Genomic DNA, 21,978 nt, shown 5'->3' with positions numbered 1-21,978 from the left:
TTGATGACTTTAATGGCGGATGAGGAGCAGCAGTTTGTGTACAAGGAAAACAGGAAAGGGGACAGAATGCACCCTTGTGGGGCACCCGAGTTGGTTATTCTTTCCTGGGAGGAGCAGCTGCCAAGCTTGACAAGTTGCGACCTGTTGGTGAGGAAGTCCCTGATCCATGCGCAAAGAGTGGGGTTGAGACTGAGTTGTGCAAGGTTAGTGTGCAGAATGTCTGGGCAAATAGTGTTAAATGCGGAACTGAAGTCGAGGAAGAGCATCCTGGCGTAGGTGTCTGGTTAGTCCAGGTGTTCCATGATAGACTCCAGACTACAGCTGATGGCATCCTCGATGGATCTGTTAGCCCTGTATGCGAATTGGAGAGGGTCCAGGAGCGGGTCTGTAGCGCTCTTCAGGTGGATGAGGACCAACCTTTCCAAAAGTTTCATGATTGTTGAGCTTAGGGCAACGGGCCTGTAGTTGTTGAGGTCAGTCTTCCCTGGCTTTTTGGGTATCGGAATGATAGTTGATCTCTTAAAGGCAGGAGGGTACTCTGCCCTCCGCTAGTGATATGTTGAAAAGGGAGGTGAGAACAGAAGCAAGTTGGGTCGCGCAGGTTCTCAGGCATATTGACACTCCATCCGGACCTGAGGCCTTTTTGGGGTTTAGTTTCCGGAGATGTTTCAGAACGCCCGCCTCCTGGAGGATAATAGGTGCAGCGTCGGTGCAGGCAGGCTGGAGGAAGCCCAGTGGTGTGGGAGGAGCCAGGGCCACGGGGGGGGGGGGGGGGGAATTACCGAATCCACCTCAAAACAGCAGTAAAACTTGTTAAGTTCCTCCACGAGTTCCACGCTAGGTGGTGCATGTTGAGGTGTGGGTTTGAAATTGGTGGTTGCTTTGAGGCCTTTCCAGATTTATCGTGGATTGTTGGAGTGGAGGTTGAGGTTCAGCTTCTCTGAGTAGGCCTGTTTTGCTGCCTTTATTTCTCGATTGAGGGAGTTCCTGGCTGCTCTAAACTCCTCCGAGGAACCAGATCTGTGTGCTTCCTCCTTGATTAATCAAAGCCTGTGCAGTTTGCCATTGGACCAGGGCTTATTGGGGAAGACTTTGAAGGTCTTTGTGGGGATGCAGGTCTCCTCCTCGCAAAAGCTAATGTAGGAGGTGATGGTCTCTGCCAAATTCTCCAGGCAGGGTGCCTCCAGGGCTGACCAGTCCATGTTCTCAAAGCAGGCCTGATGTTGAAGCTTGGCCTCCTCTGTCTGTGAGGATGGGCTTGGTGGTCTCCAGCTGCCTTCTATAGGTGGGAATCAGGTGGATTAAGCAGTGCTCAGAGTTGCCCATGGCTGCCCAGCGAGCCAATTTGTAGGCATCCTTGAGTACAGTGTAACAGTGGTTCAGGGTGTTCCTCTGCCTAGTGGGGCATGTGATATGCTGTCTGTAACGTGGCAGTTCCAGGTGAAGGTTAGCTCTATTAAAGTCCCCCAGGATGATGAAGAAGGAGTCCAGGAGGGCTGCCTCCCACCTCTGGATTGTGTCGCTGAGCGTACGCAGCACGGCCTTGGTATCGGCGTCCGGAGGGATGTAAACCCCTATGAGAGCGTAGGATGAGAACTCGCTAGGTGAGTACACAGGCCTACAGTTAATGATGAGGAGCTCTATGTCTGTGGAGCAGTGTTTGTCCAAGACGGACGAGTTCGTGCACCAGGCGGTGTTGGTAAAGAAGCAGATGCCTCCTCTCCTCTTTTTTCCGGAGAGGACCTGGTCGTGGTCCGCACGGAAGACGTCATATCCTGGGAGGAGAAGGGAGCTGTCGGGGATGTGAGCATTTAGCCAGGTCTCGGTGAAGCAGAGGATTGAAGTGTTACCACCAGCTAAGTGTTCTCTGCCGAGTAAGATGAGCAGCTCATCCAGCTTGTTTGGGAGAGAATGGACGTTCGCTAGAAGGATAGCTGGGGAGGGGGAACTCAGGCCCTTCCTTTTAAACCTTGCCAGCCATCCCACCCTCCTCTCTCTGTAGCGATGCTTCCTGGGCTTCCACTTGGCATTGCTGGTGAGGTGGTTGATGTGGGCCCAGTCTGTGTCCCACAGGGATAAGCCTTATGTCCTGTTGTTGGGGTGAGATTCCCACAGAGTGAGCTCTGTTCCGGAGTCGGGGGTGATGCTCCGCAGGGACGGGGAGAGTGGCATCCACCCAGCCATGGTTCCGCAGGGACGGGGAGAGTGGCATCCACCCGGCCATGGTTCCACAGTGGCCGGGGGGGGGGGGGGGGGTAAGTCCCACAACACTTGGCCAGTGCTTGGGCATAGCAGATATGTGGAGCAAGTTGAGGACCAGGTGGTACAGGATGCAATAAACTACACTGAGGCAGTTACAGGGGCAGCAATGAAAGAGTACCCCAGCAGCAGGATGACCCAGTTGGGCAAGTGGTGACAAGTCCCAGGGCAAGAGCCCAAGGCCACAGAACAGGAGCACAAGTCCCAAAGCAGAGCAGGGCACAGGTCTCAGAGCTGAAGTTCACAGGTTGTAGAACAGGGGCTCAAAGCCCCAGAGCGAGAGCACAGATCCTGGGACAGGAGCTCAGAATTCCAGCCCAGGACCACAAAGTGGAAACTGAAGTCTCTGTGAGTCTGTGCATTGAGCCGAAGTCTTTGTGAGTCTGTGCAGGGAGTCAAAGTCTATGTGAGTCTTTGCAGGGAGCCGAAGTCTTTGTGAGTCTTTGCAGGGAGCCGAAGTCTCTGTGAGTCTGTGCAGGGAGCCAAAGTCTCTGTGAGTCTGTGCAGGAAACCAAAGTCTCTGTCAGTGTTTGAGGAAGAGAGACCACGTGGACATCCGTTGGCAAGCCGGGTACCTGCTCCCCAAAATGTTTGGTGCTGGCCCGTGCTCAGGAGGCTCTAGTGAAGGAGACTGGGTGCCACGTGCACTGCATGCCCCGCAGAGATGGAGGATTCGCCTGGTTGCTGGGGGTTCTGCAGCACTGAAGCTGGCGGCGGCAGGGAGAGCGGCCTGTGTGAGAGGCCACTTGGATGGCATGTGTCGAGTGTGCTGGAGGAGGTTGTGCGGGCTCCTGCCGTCTTGGAGCCAGAGGACAGTGGTGGTGGGTCGACAGGACAGGTAGACTTCAGAGTGGCAGCCAAAGGAGGCAGAGCTGTGGAGAGAGGCAGGGCACCAGGAGAACAGCGGCAGATGTAGAGGGGTAGCTGAGGAGGAATCAGGAGCCCAGCAGGTCGCAGCAGGCAGAGGCTGATGCTGGGCAGAGATTGGTACTTGCTAGAGGTTGGAGTGGCCGTCCGTGTCGTGCTGAGGTCAGCGCTGGCGAATGCTGGAGTCGGCGCTGGCTGATGCTGGAGTCGGGCTGAGAGCAGCGCTTGCTGGGTGGTGCGGCTGGCAGGTACTGTGCTCCATTTTTTTTGATGCTATGTTTAATGCTCTGCAATGTTTTAAGCTGAAATTGCAGCTAAGGGTAACCTAAACTAAACTAATACTAAAAAGTGCACACAAATGCTAGGAAATACGCCAAACAAGAAAAAGGCAGAGGTCTGCAGGAGCCGATGTAACCGTGGCTGCCTCTCGATAGGGCGCTGACTCTTCTAGACCCATTTATAAAGCTATACATCCAAAAACGATTTTTTTCTCAGGTTTTGCTTGCATTTAAGTTTATTTATAAAGGAAATTTTTAGTACATTTGTTACTTAGCAGGGTGGCTTCATTGCACTCCTAAACCTCTTTGATTATCTTCTTCAAGCTTAAAACCTAAAAGAAAAACTCTGTTAACAGAAACAGAGTCAGGGCTGAAACCCACTAGAGTGATTTTTTGAGTGTTTAGGGAGGTTTTCAAAACGCTAGTGATTTGCCTAAACACTCAGCTAATGTTTATGTATGGGCCAAATTCCACTGCAGCGATTGCAATTACCAAAATTGCAAATGCAGGACATGCAGCATTTTTGAGTGTTAGTGTTTTGCGTTAGCGTTTTTGCAATGTAAAGTATATAAACGCTGGCATAATCGCTCATGAATCGCTATACAGAGCTTACTGTACACTGAAAAAAAAATTTAAATTAATTGTAAGGACTAATCACTGGCAAAAACCTTTCACTTTTTTAAAATCGCTACCAAAATCACCAGAAAACGCTTATGAAATCGCTTACAAAACATTCATTAAATAAGCTAGCGATTCCGATTAGCGATATCGCTTTGTAGTGGGTTCCATGCCTAACAGAAACAGATGGCCATAGACAGGAGAGAGAGAACGCAGTCGCACACAATTGCAGATTATGTGACCAGCAAGGGGCATTGTGTGCAGGTCTCCCTCTATGGGGCCCTCTCCATACCAACTGACCTGTCACTAGGAGCTGCAAAAAGCAAAATTAAGATTTAAAATCACAAAACTCTAGGGCACATAAAGAACAGGGGCCCCAGGCTCTGCCACTCCCCAGTCCACATGCAAAACCAAAAAGGGCAGTGCAGGTGAACCCCAGTGCTCCCACCACCAGGGGAATCACCCGCAGCTGCCACAGAATCAAAAAGGCAAAAAACAAGTGAATGCTCACTCCAAGACATCAACTTGCCATTTAAATTGGTCCACAGACAGCCTGTCAAATAAAAAGATGTGAATACATGCACCTGGGTGGAATTAGCTGAGCCGGACCTCCAAAGCGTGACAGGGAACACTGGGCAGAGCCAGCTGTGGCCACCAAATGGGGAAAGCCCGTGTAAAACTTTGTGCCTGATTTTAACTACAACCACATTAATGCAAAAGTTTTTTATAATTAATAAAGTGCATAACGTATTACGCTATGAGCAGCTTTTTTTCTAGGCACAAAACTACCACAAAAGTTTTGGGATAGTGTTCTGTGGACTGATGAAACAAAATTAGAACTGTTTGGGCCCATGGATTAATGCTATGTTTGGAGGAAGAACAAAGCCTATGAAGAAAAGAACACCTTGCCTACTGTGAAACATGGCGGGGGTAAATCATGCTTTGGGGCTGTTTTGCTTCTGCAAGTACAGGGAAGCTTCAGCGTGTGCAAGGTACCATGAATTCTCTTCAGTACCAGGAGATATTGGAAGAAAATGTGATGCAGTGCGTCACAAACCTGAGGCTTGGTAGACGTTGGACCTTTCAACTGGACAATGATCCCAAACATACCTCCAAGTCCACTAGAGCATGGTTGCAGATTAAAGGCTGGAACATTTTGGAGTGGCCATCGCAGACACCAGACTTAAATCCGATTGAGAACCTATGGTGGGACTTAAAGAAAGCAGTTGCAGCGCGCAAGCCTAAGAATGTGACTGAACTAGAGGCTTTTGCCCATGAAGAATGGGCTAAGATACCTGTAGATTGCTGCAAGACACTTGTGTCAAGCTATGCTTCATGTTTAAAAGCTGTTATAACTGGAAAATGATGTTGTACTAAGTACTAAGAATGAATGTCACTTGGGGGTTGAATAACACTGATAATGATGTGAGCACAGAAAAGACATTTGTGGTTATTTCATTACAAATGTTGTGTTATATTTGTCTGACTTACATGTGCCTCTTTCATTTAATTGTAAACAAGATTACTGAAATGATCAAAATCAATGTCAAACTGGCGAAAACACTCAATTTCAGTGGGGGTTGAATAATTTTGAACACAATTGTATATGGTGCAGTGCACACTAATATTGTTACAATACAAAAATATAGATGTTGCTACCAAATAGATACCATTTAGATGGTACAGCCACTATACAGAGGTATTGTGGCCAAATAGCTGTCTTTTAGATGGTATACAGAGGTATTGTGGCCAAATAGTTGCAATTCAGATGGTACAGCCACTTTACAGAAATAGATGTCAAATATTTCCATAAATTCCTCTTGAAAATCTAAAGGTGCCACTCAATAATACAATTTTAAATTTTGTACAATCTTACCCAACCCATGTAGTAGAAGAGCAAACTAAGTGACTTTAGGTAGTATCTCTTTAGGTAGTATCTCATATTAGAAAAAAGAGGTAAGATTTTACAACCAAGATGGAATCTTTAATGGGAACGGCAATAGAACGTTTTAATGCATCAATCGCTGCCTCCACCTTCACGTACCCGCTGAGACTGACACATCTGTTATTCGTGAACAGGAACATGTGTTCCCTGAGCAAAAGTGCCTGTAAGGGAGTGATCATGGCTTCAACCAGATGCCAATGATCATTCCTGTAACAACACTTGCCTGTGTGCTTTGAACTATGTTCAGAGCACACAGAATAGTTTGTGTGGGGACATCTAGTGGTAAAAAAATACAATAAAAATACACCTATTACACTACATTTTACACTATATAAAGTAAATAAAAATAAATTAAAACCTTCTTCCCCCTTCCCTGCTCCCCTTAGTTACCAAAATAAATCAAAATACATAAAAAAATACATTAGGGACTCAGCTGTTTATGTCATGAGGGTATATTACTGTTAACTTTGCAAATAAAGGCTTGGAACTATTGATCGGTACAAAAAATGTAAAACAGAAAAATAACACCTTTACTTCAAAATAATATTTTGTTGCCATACATTGTACTAGGGACAAAATTTAAACATTGTAATAACCGGGACAAATACAAATATGTGTGGGTTTTATTTACAGTAGCATTGTTTATTTTAAAACTATAGGGGATGGAATTGGAGAAATAGTGTATTTACCTTCAAAATTAATAAAAAGTAAAGTAATTACTGAAAACAAATATCAACCCAAAAAAGCCTAATTTGTGGTGGAAAAAAAACAAGGTATAGATAATTTTGGTGTGATAAGTAGCAATGAAGTTATTGGTGAATGAAAGGGAGGAGTGCTTGCAGGTGAAAATTGCTCTGGTCTGTAAGGGTAAAAACCCTTAGTGGTGAAGTGGTTAAAAGAGAAAAACATCCTAGGCTAGCTGTATGTGTCCTCACCAGAATACCTGGGTCCTCATAGTAAACTTTATTCAAATACGATCTGTCCTTCAGGAAAGCTGATTATAGTTTACAAAGAGTATTACCAGCTACAGATAAATATTTCATGCAATTAAGATTATAGCTTTTTGCCGGCCGTTTCTTAAACATTTATCTGTACCTTCTATTATCTCACCCAGTATCTTTCTTTATCCAAGGTGAAGTATGAACAAATGCAGAAAAGCATGGATTCTGTAACAAAACAGCTAGAGGAAGCTCAACAACAAATCCAGCTACGGGAACTTAACACTGGCAGTCCAGGCGGAGGTGAGTATATCAGACGGTTGCTTGTGATTGCATTGCAAACCAAAAATGTGCAGGTATTTGCCAATACTTAAAAGAAACTACTAAAAGTCTGTGGAAGTCTCCCAATATTTTTCCACCACTAATACTACTGCATTTTCTTTAGCTCAAAATAGTTATTACATGCTCAATGAATCTCTACTAAATTTGTGTCTGGGTGTGTCATGAATCTTTTTCAATGTCTTTCCCTTTTCACCAGACTGATTACATTACAACTCTGTTTCATTGGTGTAATCACAAGGGAAGCATCCACTGGGGAACCCGTGGACCTGTTTCTTTCCTTCCTCCAATACACAGGCTTCTTCCACGTGCCCCTGGTGGTTGCCATTGTTACCATCCACAACTCCACATGCAGTGGAGCAGAGTCTATTATCTCCTCCAGAACCAGGTCTACTCTCCTTTTCACTGCAATTTGCAACAACCCACTGACGCACAACGCTGTGTGGCTCTCAAGTGTTTCTGAGTATCAGATAATGTGAAATCATTGGGGGATTTCCGCAAGTATATGTCAATGCATGTCTGCAGACTGCAATAAGGAGTAAAGTGGATCCAGCGCTAGAGCAGCTAAAATAACCTACTCCACTAAATGTGAGTGTGTGGGCAGGGGCAGCACTAAAATGGGGCTAGCTGGGGCCTGTGCCCCAGATTGCAATTGCTGTGCCACCATGAATGCTCCCCTTGTTTAGGGCTTGATTTCTAAATGCCCCAGTTCAAGCAGCATGTGCCTGTTACTGCCCATGTTACCCTGACACAGTGCCGAGTACAGGCTGCATATCTGACTCCTCCCTTAACTCCATTAATACAAGACACAGCTGGTGTAGCCATCTCACCTGCCAGTTAGCGCACATTAAGTTTTGTCTGTCATTCTGTTGATCTCTTTGGCTGCAATAATGTCTGGATCACACACCTCAAACAAGTGGGCAGCTAATCTAGTCAAATTTTCTTCAGAAACACCTGATCTCAATGGACTCAGAGAAGTAATCCCTAAATTTCTATTCAGTTTTCAGGGACATTTGAGTTATAAATAGCTCTTACAGCTCATCTTATAGTTGACAAATGGTTTCATGTAAAACACTGTAATTCCCTTACTAACCACAAACTAATTTGTCTTATCCACTATTACACATATGGCAGCACCCACATCAAACATACACAAGTAGTTCTCAGTCCAGCTAATGCCTATTGTTATTACTATTATGACTTTAATATCAGCTTCTTTAGGGTCTGCACAAAGGACCTTCCATTTCTTAGTAAGGATGTCATGGAGATGGTTCCAATGTGATCCATATGTGGAAATCATAAACACTAGGTAATTTTACTACCAGATTCAGAAAAATCTATTTTTTGGGATAACTCCAGCAAATACCTACAATCAGTCACTCTTGCCCATTGCACTTATCTCCATGTATCTTTTACCAGTAAGTAGGCATCACATCTTCTAAAGCAATAATATAGATTCTCTGCTTCACTGTTAAAAGTTATTCAATGGCACAATTGCTTCAAATCTGTCTAGTAGGTATTCCATTGATGTAGGTCAGAAACTATCAATATGCACAAAAAAAAAAATGCCAGTGTTGCTCTGCTGCAAGCAATTTTATCAAGTTTCTTTTGTTCAACCATTGAGCTATTACATAACTAGAAACATTTAGATACTTTTGCAGCATTTGAATTATATATTTAGTACACATAGGCCTTGATTCACTAACCGGCGCTAAGCCGGTTAGTGTGCCTTATCACTTAGTGGGCACAAACTACAGCGCTAAACTTATCTGAGGTTAGTGTGCCTTATCTGAGGTTAGTGTGCCTTATCTGAACTTATTGCCCCTTAAGCAGCTTTCTGCACACTAAAAGATGCACAAAGCTACATCGCGCACTGCACCGCGCACAGCCAGCACAGCGTAATGCGCCGATCTCTTAACCTGCGGTGCGACGATAACGTCGCACCCGCAGTACTGTACATGATGCAACCTTCAGGTCGAATAGGGTGCGACCTAAACTGCGCATCATTTACAGTATAGCGGGTGCGACATTATCAGCGCATTATGCTGCGCGCGCTGTTCGTGGTGCAGTGCGCAATGTAGCTTTGTGCATGTTTTAGTGTGCACAAAGCTACTTAAGGGGCACTAAGTTCAGATAAGGCCCACTAATCTCAGATAAGGCACACTAACCAGCTTAGCGCCGGTTAGTGAATCAACGCCATAATATCATGTTTTTATAAACCAATAAAGGTACCACAATGTGTATATGCTGAACATAAACAAACTAACTAACCACGCTTGGGTTTGTAGGAAGGCATTTGGTTTTCTTCTGATGTTGGTTAACATTTTTTGAGTGTGTTTGCATGAGGACACTGGCTTTGATTTTTAATGGCAGGGAGAATGGGGAGGGTGGAATCTCTTCCTCTACTCACCTTCCCACCCACCACTTTCCCCCATAAACAATGAGCAAGCAGTGATGGGGCACTGTCGTTTGATAATCTCCTCCTGCTTCCTTCCAATGGTCATGCCCTCCCTGCTGGGTGATTGGTCTGCTGCAGAGCGAGTGTACCCATCAGAAGGAGGTGGGGGTGCGGGGCAGAACTGCTACTGGGAGGAGTGATTCTATGTATAAGTAGTGGTACTCCCACTGTGCATGTACATTTGGGAGTAATAATTCTCATCTCGGTCAGTACCAGCTGACAGCTGTGTAAGCCAGCTTTCACATGTAGGGCTTCAGGTCAGTGATCAGGGGAAACCTACTATTTTCTGTAAAACAGCTTGTTAATAAACAAGAAACAAATAGATAATATTGATGTATTTCTTAGAGAAAGTAGAGATACGCGTTACAGTTGAACTCAACTGAAAAAGATGGAAATGTGTCCACATATCTATGAGCCTATTATTACTGTCTGTGTCACATTTGGTAGATGAGCAAGAATAGTCCTAGAGTAGTATTTTCAGCAATAATATAAACAGAGATAAATAAATTAGTACCCCTTGTGCTTGGTTTGATTATTGGGGATAGGTCCACCCAGCTTCTCCTTTTTAACTACTTGTGGATCAACAGGCTTTGGCTCCTTGAAGACCAGGGCCTTTTTTTATTTTACGCTTCCTGATTACTGTGATTGACTCATCAGCTCAGGGGGTCAGGAGCAAATCATTTCCTGACCAAGGTCTTTAGACAGCTGAGTTTGGTGCCGGAGGGGACATGCAATCACATCCAGGCCCGGATTTCTGCAAAGGCCACAGAGGCCACGGCCTAGGGCGATAAAATCAGATAAGATCAGAAGGGCGGCATGACTTGGAGAGAGAAGAGGTCATATGTCAAAGTAAATCATCTCCTCTGTTCCCGCAGCGCAGCCAGCCAGCGCCCTGCTCTGCACTAATAGAGGAATTCCAGAGTTCCCCAATCCCTGCACCTCTCACTTCCTAATGTGTTATAACAATCAGGATCAATCATAACTGTCACCTGATGATCCAATTATTTATATGGATCAACATACAGTACAAGTGGATGTGAGAAATACCAGGGATTTACATTACAAAGCAGATAAAATTAAGTTCCGCTGAGTTCTAATGCAGGCATTCACAAACATTTCTGCTAGTTTCTTCGCCTTCTCTTTTAGAGCTGTGACACTGTCTGACCCCAGCAGTTGTAAATTACACTTTCTTATCTAGCCGTAATTTATTGCTTTTTTTTCTTTCTAGCCAGTGATCTCCTCTCTGTTTAAGTTAACTCTTTCCTGACTCATTTTCTGTCCTTCATCTCCGACCATCTATGAGAACTGCTGCAGCCTGGAATAAAAATGCTGTATGCTTCCCTTTCATTGCTAAACTGTCACTGTCACCTGAGCTGTTACTACCTCTATGCTAGTGTGTATGAATTGGCATCCTTCTGCTTTCCTGTAGCATTAGAGCATTCTACCATCTTAGCCATCAGCAAAAGCAGAGAGTTTTGAATCAGGGTGATACCATTTATTGACTTAAAAGAAAAAGAGTAATCTTTCTGCTAATAAGCCTTCTTCAGACTTTGTTCCTGTATACTGTCTATATGTTAAAGCACACCGCCATATGTACATTCAGCATTCAAAAGAGATGCATAGATTTTTCAGCAAATATAAATAAATGTCATTCAGATGCTTTAAAGTGGAGCTGAACTCTTGCACAGGACAGAAGGAAACCATGCAGAGACATGCACCATGTATGTATTTAGAGAACCTTTCGAATTCTTCCACATCTGTGTCTAATCACAAATTTGATATCTTCCCTGTGTCACCTGACTGCCACAGCATATAAGCTTATTTTAAAGCACAAGATGTTAATATATTTGCTTCCATGAAAGTAGGAATTAGAAACACTGTCTATTTATTGCAGGATTTGTATCAGCTGTAACTAAGAAATGTTTTTTCTTTAAAGGTTATGTTGTTGAGTATCTTTTAGAGCAGAGAGGAAGTTCTGGGTTCAGGTCCACACTAATTACAACCAAACATCCAAAGTGGGTCTTGACAGGATGTTTGCTACTTACCTGTTCTCTGTTTTGTTTGGGCTTTTCTCCATTGCACTGCCCTGCCACCTGTCTGTGGCTCTGACTGCAGCCAGTCGCACAGAGGACAAAGAAGCAGCGCATGCTCTGGCCACTTGCTCTCCCTGTAATTTTCTGCTCCTGCCCAGATGTGCACAGCAACCGAGACCGGTATAGTGTTATGCATTCTTGACAAGTACTGATCATACATCAGCGTAATTTCTCAAGTATGCATTCCCAGAACACTATCGGCTGCTGTGCACATTCGAGCAGGAGCGCAAATTTCCATCGTGAGAGGACAGAGCATCCACTGATTCTTTGTTCAATGAGGGGCACAGCAGCACAACTGAAATGAGCCCATTCAAACCAGTGATCGCTAGTCAGATAGTTGGACAGATTGTTTTTTGGTGGTGGTGGTGGTGGTGGCGGGGGGGGGGGGGGGGGGGGGCGCTTGGTGACAGCAGGCCTAGGGCACTGGTAAGTACAAATCCGGCCCTGATCACATCCCCTGCATGGGATTAGACAGCATTAAAACTAGGCTGCATCAGGCTAAGGCAGCCACAAGTGTGGTATAGTTTTAACTACGGTGTGTCCCGAACCAGTTAACTTTTTTTGCGTTCCTACATCCAATCATTGTGTTTCAGAATTTACCTCACTGTCTCTTCTAATGGCAACTGTCACAGAGAGTGAAAGTGAGGTAATATCTACCCACAGGGAGCATAGAAAACGCTAATAACCTGGTGACCTTCTGCACTGAAATCAGGATTAAAAGTTTTGCCTAAAGTTAACATTTAATCAATAAGACAGTTGAAAGAGTAATAGCTTTTTAAAGAACAGTAATTCATAGAAACCAAGTGACAGTGATTATAATTTTGACGGACTACTATGGGATACAGCACTTTTCACATTTCCATTTTCCATACTGAATATGCCTAATTATATTCAGTAACAGAAATAAACTTCCAGAAGTTCAGTTCTAACAAATTTTTTTGTTAAAACATATAAGAATTGGTATTTAATTTTTTTTTTTCCAATTTAGTACTTTCATTTTTTCTTGATTCATACAATCACTAAGTACAGCTTTGTCTGCTGAGGTATGAGGTGTGGAAATTAATCAGAACTGCTTTCCAGAGAACAAATATTGTACATTTATGTTTTTTTTTCTGAAAAAGAAAATTCCACTTATTCAAGTTTTGCACAATGTATTCATTTTGTTTATGTAGCAGATGAATGGCAAATTCGATTTGACTGTGCGCAGACAGAGATAAACTTCCTGAGGAAAAGGCTGACACAGTTTGAAGAAAGGCTGGAAAGTGAAAAGACGTACAGGAAGGAGCTGGAACAGAAAGTAATTTGTTACCATATTATAAATATAGAATCTCACTTTTTTAAGGTTTTAAAATATATTATTATTATATTAAATTGGAACAGAAAGTAATTTGTTACCATATTATAAATATAGAATCTCACTTTTTTAAGGTTTTAAAATATATTATTATTATATTAAATTGTGTATTTTCTTTTAACTTTTGTTATTATTAAGATATAATAATAATAATTCGAACATTTGTATAGCGCTTTTCTCCTGCTGGATTCAAAGCGCTAAAGAGCTGCAGCCATTAAGGACACACTCAAGGGGCCACCCTGCAGTGTTAGGAAGTCTTGCCCAAGGACTTTTTACTGAATAGGTACTGGACCCTCCCATGTCAAAGGCAGACTCCTTAACCAGTACTCTATCCAAGATTTAGTTAAGGTTTTAGAGTAACTTTTAAACTTGGCTCACCTGTCCTTTGGTGTGCTCCTCCTTCTCTCCATTTCCCTGTGGACCTGCCATATGTGCTGATGTCATTGGGTTAAGGCACCCCGGCAGCAATTGAGAGGAGGCGGCATGCTGGCAAACATGTAAGCCAAAACTACACTGCGTTCTTACCATGGGTCTGGGGAGGAAACACATTACATGAGTGTAGACCTTGAGGGTCCGGCAGATGGAGGAGGGTGCACAGATTTCCAAAATGTATTTGCAGATGTGTAGCAGCAATAGTCCCTCTCTGATCACATATGAATAGAGAGGGATCTGTCTGATGATCAAATCTGCTGCCCTATTTGCCAATGTATGGGCACCTTAATGGCACGTACACACGCCTGATTCCTTCAAACGACAGGTTGTCAGATCCGCCCGCGGGGCGGCTGTTCTGCTGACAGTTTGCCCGTGCATACAGTCTGTCGGCAGGCTGATAAGGCTGGTTTTGATTGATCCTAAGGACAATTGAACAAGTGATTGACTTATTGGGAGTTGCTTCCTTGCTGTTGTTTACCTGTTTATCTTTTTAAGATTTTTTTTTTCCTGGAAGCAGGACAGCCTTAGGAACTTGAAGGAGAATGAGCATTTTATATATTTCTTATCTTTTCATTTTAATTTTAGAAGGGCCCTTCTATGAGAGGTTTGTCTGTAGGGAGTGAATGTTGTTTGGGGTTTGTTGGTGTTGTCTTGGGATATATTTAGTATGTGCATTCAGGGGCGTAACTAGAAATCACGCCCCCCCCCCCCCCCCCTGCAAAACTTTGGATTGGGCCCCTTCCTGCCTTCTCTTCGTGCCCAGTCTCCTCAAGTATCACTATAGGACACAGCAGTTGGGGAGGGGTAGAACAGGCTGTACACAAGACCCTGCTGCACACTGAATAGGGATTGTCTTCAAATCTGTCTCTGCAAAACATTGTATGATTCCTTATCAGTGGCTGAGCAGATGCAGTCATTAGAGCAACTGTGCAAAGAGCAGAAATATTTTTCTCTCCTTGCCCTTAGTTGTCAGTCTCTCAGGACTGGGCCCCTTGTGGCTTCTGCCCCCCTCCTGCTTCTGCATCCCTTGCAGGGTCTATTGTTATGCCCCTGTGTGCATTGGAAACTCCCTTTGAATTTTGAATAAAGAGATAAATGTTTTAATTTTAGTGCGAGTTGCAGTTTTGAATATCTTGCTTGTTGCTCTCATTCCATGTGCAGCTTCCTCTTCCATGTGTAACATCTATATACAACAGCCCTTCTCTTTCATATATAGCTCCAGTGGGTAACAGCTCCCCTTCTCCATGTGTTTCTCCTCGTTTGCAGCCTCTTCTGTAAGCAGCTGCTCCATTAGGGAGCTTCTTCAAGGCCTTGGCCTCAGAACCAGGCCGAGACAGAGGTAAGAAGAAAGTCTCCTGCCTCAGAGCTCAGTGTAGGAGGGGGGCACACAACTCACTCAGCTATCATTCCCTATTGTGTTTGAAGCAGAAAGAAATAAGAAAAGGGGATACATGGCAGTGACTGCAAGCCAGATAACTAGAGATTAAGGTTGGGGGCACTGGGGCGCCTCTTACTTTAATAGCAATCAGTGTGTGACGGTTGGGGTGGGAGTGACGGAGGGGCACGCTTTGTTGTCTCAGGCTTGGATGCTGGAGGACCTTGTCCCAGCTCTGCTTGGCCTTTTTAGATATTTGGCTCTGCCATTAGTGTTTATGAGCAAGTGTGATGCAGGCACCACTCGCCCCCTTCCCTCTCTTGTATTGACGGAAAGGTATGTCTGTCACAAGGTGGGGAAATGTGGGTGTTGATAGTCTTGTGTTCCCTTCCCTATGACAAGAAGGTTTAGGATGAAATCAGGGCAGTCTGATCCCAGGTTAGTGCAGGGATGATCCATGCAGACCCTTTAGAGAGAGATGCGCGGTAAAGTGGGAATTACATGTCCACCAAACCTAAGGACCTCCATAGATGATCATCATGAAGGTCGTTTACTGGAATTAAAGGACATCCGAGGTGAAAATAAACTGATGAGAAAAACAATTGTATCTATCCTCTTTCTCCTAAAATGACTTTTTTTTTAGATATCCCAGTTTTATTTCATATTTAAATCTAGTTTTTAAATTTTTAAGCCCCGTCTACACGGGGAGAGGTTGTAGCGATCCGGCAGCTCGATTAGCCGCCGGATCGCCTCTTCCGCGTGCCCGCCGCGTCCCCGCTCGCCGCGCGTGCGCCGCATTCGATTCCTCGCTTGTGCCTGCTCGTCCCCGCCGGCGCCGCTTATCTTCCGCTCGATTCCCTGCCATTGTCCCCTCGCGGGGAGCGAGCAGGAAATCGGCGGTGCGGATATCCGTCCTGTCGGATCTTATCAATTGAGCCGCATCAGCGGCTCGATTGATAAGGAGCATCGCGGCCGCATCTACCTGTTTCATTGTCTCTGCTCAATGACAAACAAACAAACAAACAAACACAGAACATTTATATCGCGCTTTTCTCCTGGCGGACTCAAAGCGCCAGAGCTGCAGCCACTAGGACGCGCTCTATAGGCAGTAGCAGTGTTAGGGAGTCTTGCCCAAGGTCTCCTACTGAATAGGTGCTGGCTTACTGAACAGGCAGAGCCGAGATTCGAACTCAGGTCTCCTGTGTCAGAGGCAGAGCCCTTAACCATTACACTTTCCAGCCACCTGGATGACACCTTCATTGAAGTATGCTAGAACTCAAATCTATTAATTATCTACCATTTTTATCTCTTTCCTGCTCCAGGAAGCCATTTACTGACAGGAAAGTATTTTATGGCTGTAATTCATTATCAGTGATGATTTATGCTATAGTCTGACCCAGTCCCGACCCAGATAGAAACTGTTTCTTGCATACGTGATGTTTAACTCTTTCAGGCAGAAAAAGAAAAAAGGAACAACAGCCTAGTTATTTGTGTCCTTTAAGATTTGTTAGACTCGTGCACATGACTTTCACAGTTTTTATTCTACTTTTTTGTCTTTTCTTGTGCTGGTTTATATTTTCTGTATCAGATAGTTATAAATATTATTTATCTAGCTAAAATTATATACAAAATAATATATAATGAAAATAATATATGGTATAACCTTTAAATACTTTTTTTGATTTGTAAAACACATATTTAAAGGGGAACTAAAGTAAGAGGTATACGGAGGCTGCCATATTTATTTCCTTTTAATCAATACCAGTTGCCTGGCAGCCCTGCTGGTCTATTTCTCTGCAGTAGTATCTGAATAACACCAGAAACAAGCATGCAGCTAGTCTTGGCAGATCTGACTTTAAAGTCTGAAACACCTGATCTGCTGCATGCTTGTTCAGGGGCTATGGCTAATAGTATTAGAGGCAGAGGATCAGCAGGGCTGCCAGGCAACTGGTATTGCTTAAAAGGAAATAAACATGTCAGCCTCCATATCCCTCTCTCTTCAGTTCCCCTTTAAACCATACTGTGTCCTCTATGCAAGGAGACCAGACCCATTATTGGCAAATAATGTATTTAATAATGTGTTTACAATGCATGCGTTATAACCACATATTATCTCAACAATAAAACAAAATAAACATTACAAACCTCTAAATGTTTTGTATCTCATCTAAGTACTGTGTGTTTCACCTTCTGACATCTACCCAAATTTAGGTAATCCATTTTTGTGAGTTTGAACAGTTCAACAAGTTAAAAAGTACACTTGTTTGCTGTCCATTGCAGTCTCCTAACAGAACTGTATTGCAAATATGGCCACAGTTGCAGCCTTTGCAGCTGTTTTGTAAGTGTGCTTCTATCTCTTTTTCCACTATCTAGTTAAATCTACAAATCCTTATTAACATGTCAACTCTATTTCAGAATGTCCCTTATTTATCCTTGATATGTATTGCAGTACTTGTTGTTTTGTATCAATTTGAAAAAGCAAGAGACAGTTTGACACTTGCACTTACACATCATTGCACTGCAACATCCATTTATACCTTATCTATATGACACCACACCGCACCTGAGGTGGCGTGGCCAGGGATTTGCATCTTGTCCTGCACGGCCTGGCTCTGATACTCATCATACAATGCTGTCATAATGGGCACAGATCTACAGTGTGACATTAATTCATGAAAAAGACCAGAGCTGGTAAAATATGATTCCATTAACTGAGTTCTTATGCAGAACTCTCAGTAGGTGTTTTGCATACCTCATATTTCTTGTTAAAGATTTAGTCTGAAAGAAAGATTACCCTCATGATACAATGGTAGATGCTGAGAGGTCACAGCGGGCAGCAAGGTCATTACTGAAACCTCTTGCTGCCACAAAGGACATTCGGATTGCTATGTATCATTGGCATCAACCGGATTAATGTTCCTTCAGATCTTTAATATTTTATGTTCATGTATTAGAACAAGTTATTGCCAAGGAGCAAGGCAATCTATAAACAATTACTTTTAGGAAGTCTGCATCTGTATTTGCAAGAACACTTAGGAGGGCTTTGGCAGGGCAGTAAATACTCGAGAGTAAAGATAAAATTACTGCATCTAATCAGCATAATATAGTCATGTCATAGGTAGGCATGGTCAGTGAAAACAGCTGTCGACCTCTTTTCATCCTGACCCCTCTCTCTCCTGCTGCATTGTCGCTGTGGATGTACACATTTTAACTGGATACAAATAAAGGTTTTTTCTACTGGATGTGCCCAGCCGCTTGTATCTATACTAATACTGGCATGGTCAGTGACAGGCAAGTCATTCTCGGCTGATGCAAATTGTTATATTAATTTAATGCAAAGTAATGTAGCTTGACAATGGACCAATCAGATCATGCAGCAGCATGGGATTGGGCTGTTTTTCAAGCTGTACACATTTGCATTATATTACTATTTGAATCAACTTTTTTGGTATCTCAGTGACAATCCCTAGTCATGATATACTATATGTTTTCCTGCACTGAGATTTACTTTAAGGTTACTTAAAGCTAGTTTATTGAAGGCAGCTAATTAAACTTAAAAAAAAAAAAACCTTAAAGGGCCACTATCACAAAAAATGTGCATGCGCGGAAGCCCACAACTGATGGCGACTGAACGGATTACCGGCAAGGATATCTAGTGAACGGAGGGGCAGGAGAGGAGGACAGCAAGGGAGGCCATAAACCTTATGGGACTGGAGGAAGCCCCAAGTAAGTATAAATAAACACATGGGGCTTGATTCACAAAGCGGTGCTAACTGTTTAGCACGGGTGTTAGCACAACGCTTTGTGAAACAAGCCCATAGGGTTAATCTCCGGTACTCCGGTTAATCTCCGGTAAACTCAAAAAGCTTTAGCATTAATAATGACATCACACAAGTGACAGGCAGCAGGTCTTTACATTTCTGCAGGAATAACCACAGTGTTAGACTAGGTTCACTAGGTAACAGCAGGAATGCAACAGAACCGGAAAGTGGCTCCGCGCATTGCATCACATACATACATGAAGAATTTGGTCAATGAGAAGTATGCTTCACTTCCACTGTTAACGTGTGCATTTTGTGGTGACACACTGCATGCATTGTACCGTAACACTCCTGTCGCACTGTGAACATTGCATAGGTAGTGCATTGCAGTGTGGAAAGCCGCGTTACAAGGCAGATGTTATGCGGCGTATCACAACACACCACTGTAAACATAGTCTTAGAGATCTACAGTACAGTACTAAGCTGTAGTTCTACACACAACAGGAACGGAAGAAAGGAAATGCAAACCTAAAATGTGGTTTTGATAAGGACAAAAATGTTATGTTGTAGAAATGTCGATTTTTAATATCACTTAGACACAGCCTGATCCACATTTCAGCAAACTCACATCAAAGAATCCTTTCCATCTCAAAAACACTGGATACGGATTTACACACTGCAAAGGGTTTGAAGCCTTGGCAGAGAGATCTAAGATTTGCGATGCATGGTATAAAATCAGTTTTAAACATGGATGCAAAATGATAACATTTTATTTCCTTCAGTACATATTTATTTAAATCTGTGCATAAAACATAAGGAAATTTTAATTACTAAATTACACCATTCTTTAAGAAGTAACTTGATCCTTCCCAGAAGCATCAGAGAGCTGTGAAATGTTCATCTTTTGCTATGTGGTACAGGGTCTGTGATGTCTCTGGAACTGAGCTTCCATGGTTACTCCTTGCGGTATCTTACAAAAATCTACAGGGTGGGCCATCTATATGGATACACCTTAATAAAATGGGAATGGTTGGTGATATTAACTTCCTGTTTGTGGTGCATTAGTATATGTGAGGGGGGAAACTTTTTCAAGATTGGAGGTGACCATGGCGGCCATTTTGAAGTCAGCCATTTTGAATCCAACTTTTGTTTTTTCAATAGGAAGAGGGTCATGTCACACATCAAACTTATTGGGAATTTCACAAGAAAAACAATGGTGTGTTTGGTTTTAACGTAACTTTATTCTTTCATGAGTTATTTACAAGTTTCTCTTTGTTTACAGCCATTGACATGTCGCCGAGATTAACACGTGCAGGTAGAAATTATGTTGATGTCTTGCGAACACAGTAAGCAGGTCATTGCAGCAGGTTTAAATGCAAGACACCCTACAAGACAACCCATCTCCCATGCTACAGTTAGCAAACTACTTGCTAAGTTTTGTGAAACTGGTTCAGTGTTGGATTAGAAAATGTGGATGCATGAAATCTGTCACTAATGAAGAAACATCAGTGGATGTCCTAGCTTCATTCAGCAAGAGCCCACAGCATAGCACCCGCCGCATGTCACTGGAGAGTGACATTAGTCGAACATCCCTTCTACGGTTATTAGCTACTCACAAATGACACCCTTGCAAACTCCAGTTACTGCAGCATCTCAACGAGGATGACCCAGATTGGTGCACTGAATTTGCAGAATGGCAAAACAAAAATTGGTACAGGATCCTCAGTTTACGCAGAAGATTTTGTTCAGTGATGAGGCAAACTTTTATGTGAATGGTGAAGTTAACAAACAAAACCACTACTATTGGTCTGACACTAACTCACATTGGATAGATCCCTCCAAGACTGTTGGAACAAAAAAATTTATGGTATGGTGTGGTATATATGGGGTACAAAGATAGTGGGGCCATTCTTCATCAATGGAAACCTCAAGACCACTGGATATATGAAATTGCTACATGATGAGGTGTTTTTCGCTCTTTATGCACTGAAGCTGGCACGTTCCCTGAGTTTTTCCAGCAAGATGGTGCACCACCACATTATGGGTGTCAGGTCCGAGCATTCCTAGATGAACAGTTTCCTGGAAAGTAGATTGGTCATCGTGGGCCAGTTGAATGGCCCCCAAGGTCTCCCGATCTCACCCCCTTAGACATTTATCTTTGGGGTCATCTGAAGGCAATTGTCTATGCTGTGAAGCTACGAGATCTGCAGCACCTGAAACTACGGATGCTGGAAGCCTGTGCTAGCATTTCTCCTGTGGTGTTGCTATCAGTGTGTGAAGAGTGGGAGTATAGGGTTGCATTGACAATCCATCTCAATGGGCAGCACATTGAACACATTTTATAAGTGGTCAGAAACTTGTAAATAACTCATGAAAGAATAAAGTTACATTAAAACCAAGCACACCATTGTTTTTCTTATGAAATTCCAAATAAGTTTGATGTGTCACATGACCCTCTTCCTATTGAAAAAACAAATGTTGGATACAAAATGGCCACCATGGTCACTGCCCATCTTGAAAAGTGTCCCCCCTTACATATACTAATGTGCCTCAAACAGGAAGTTAATATCACCAACCATTCCCATTTTATTAAGGCGCAACCATATAAATGGCCCACCTTGTATTATATTTACGCTGCACAAAAATGCTAATTTCAATGCAAAAATGACTTTGACCAAAACTCTAGCTCATCCCTCATGGCATATGACAAAGCAGAAACTTGACTAAACATATTTTTCCTCTTTAAATGTACCTTGGCTGAGGATGTATTTTATTAAATTAAATATATTTCTATATTTTCTGCATCTAGATTATAAACATAATTTTACTCTGTGTCTGGGATGGGCCATCCCATGCAATACCCTTACTTCCTGTATAGTAATTTCCGGTATGGCTAATTGCAGTGCATTAAGGAGAAACTGACAGGTCTTTGCACTTTCCCCTCCCTATCATACAAAGCTCTAGATTAGTTATTACCACCACACATTTCCTAATTTATCTCCAGATACCATCCCACCCAGAACCTCCTTACAATTCCTCATTAATCTCCAGATACCATACTACCTGGATCTTTCACTCCTTCGATGAGACCCTTTTTTACTCTAGATTGGTCACCTCCTCTCACTCCCAAACCTAGGACTTGTCAAGGGCATCACCTCTCCTTTCGAACTCTCTCCCATGGCTCGTCCACCTCCAAGCCTGGAAACCTACAAATATTATCTCAAAACACACCTTTTCAGTCAAGCCTGTAATTTGCTATTG

At 43.2% G+C, this 21,978-nt stretch overlaps 1 protein-coding gene across 1 annotated transcript in view; it reads left to right on the top strand.

The window, feature by feature from the left end:
• LOC137520706 (unconventional myosin-XVIIIb-like) overlaps window positions 1-21,978 on the top strand; it is an 816,938-nt gene that overhangs the window by 485,752 nt on the left and 309,208 nt on the right. The window contains exons 28-29 of the mRNA XM_068238990.1: window positions 7,100-7,208; window positions 12,968-13,092. Of these exons, the coding sequence (XP_068095091.1) occupies window positions 7,100-7,208; window positions 12,968-13,092 (234 nt within the window). The remainder of the gene's footprint in view (window positions 1-7,099; window positions 7,209-12,967; window positions 13,093-21,978) is intronic.

The sequence above is a fragment of the Hyperolius riggenbachi genome, chromosome 1 (assembly GCF_040937935.1).
Source record: "Hyperolius riggenbachi isolate aHypRig1 chromosome 1, aHypRig1.pri, whole genome shotgun sequence".
In the NCBI taxonomy this organism is placed as follows: Eukaryota; Metazoa; Chordata; class Amphibia; order Anura; family Hyperoliidae; genus Hyperolius; species Hyperolius riggenbachi.
This window is presented reverse-complemented; position numbering and strand designations above follow the sequence as displayed.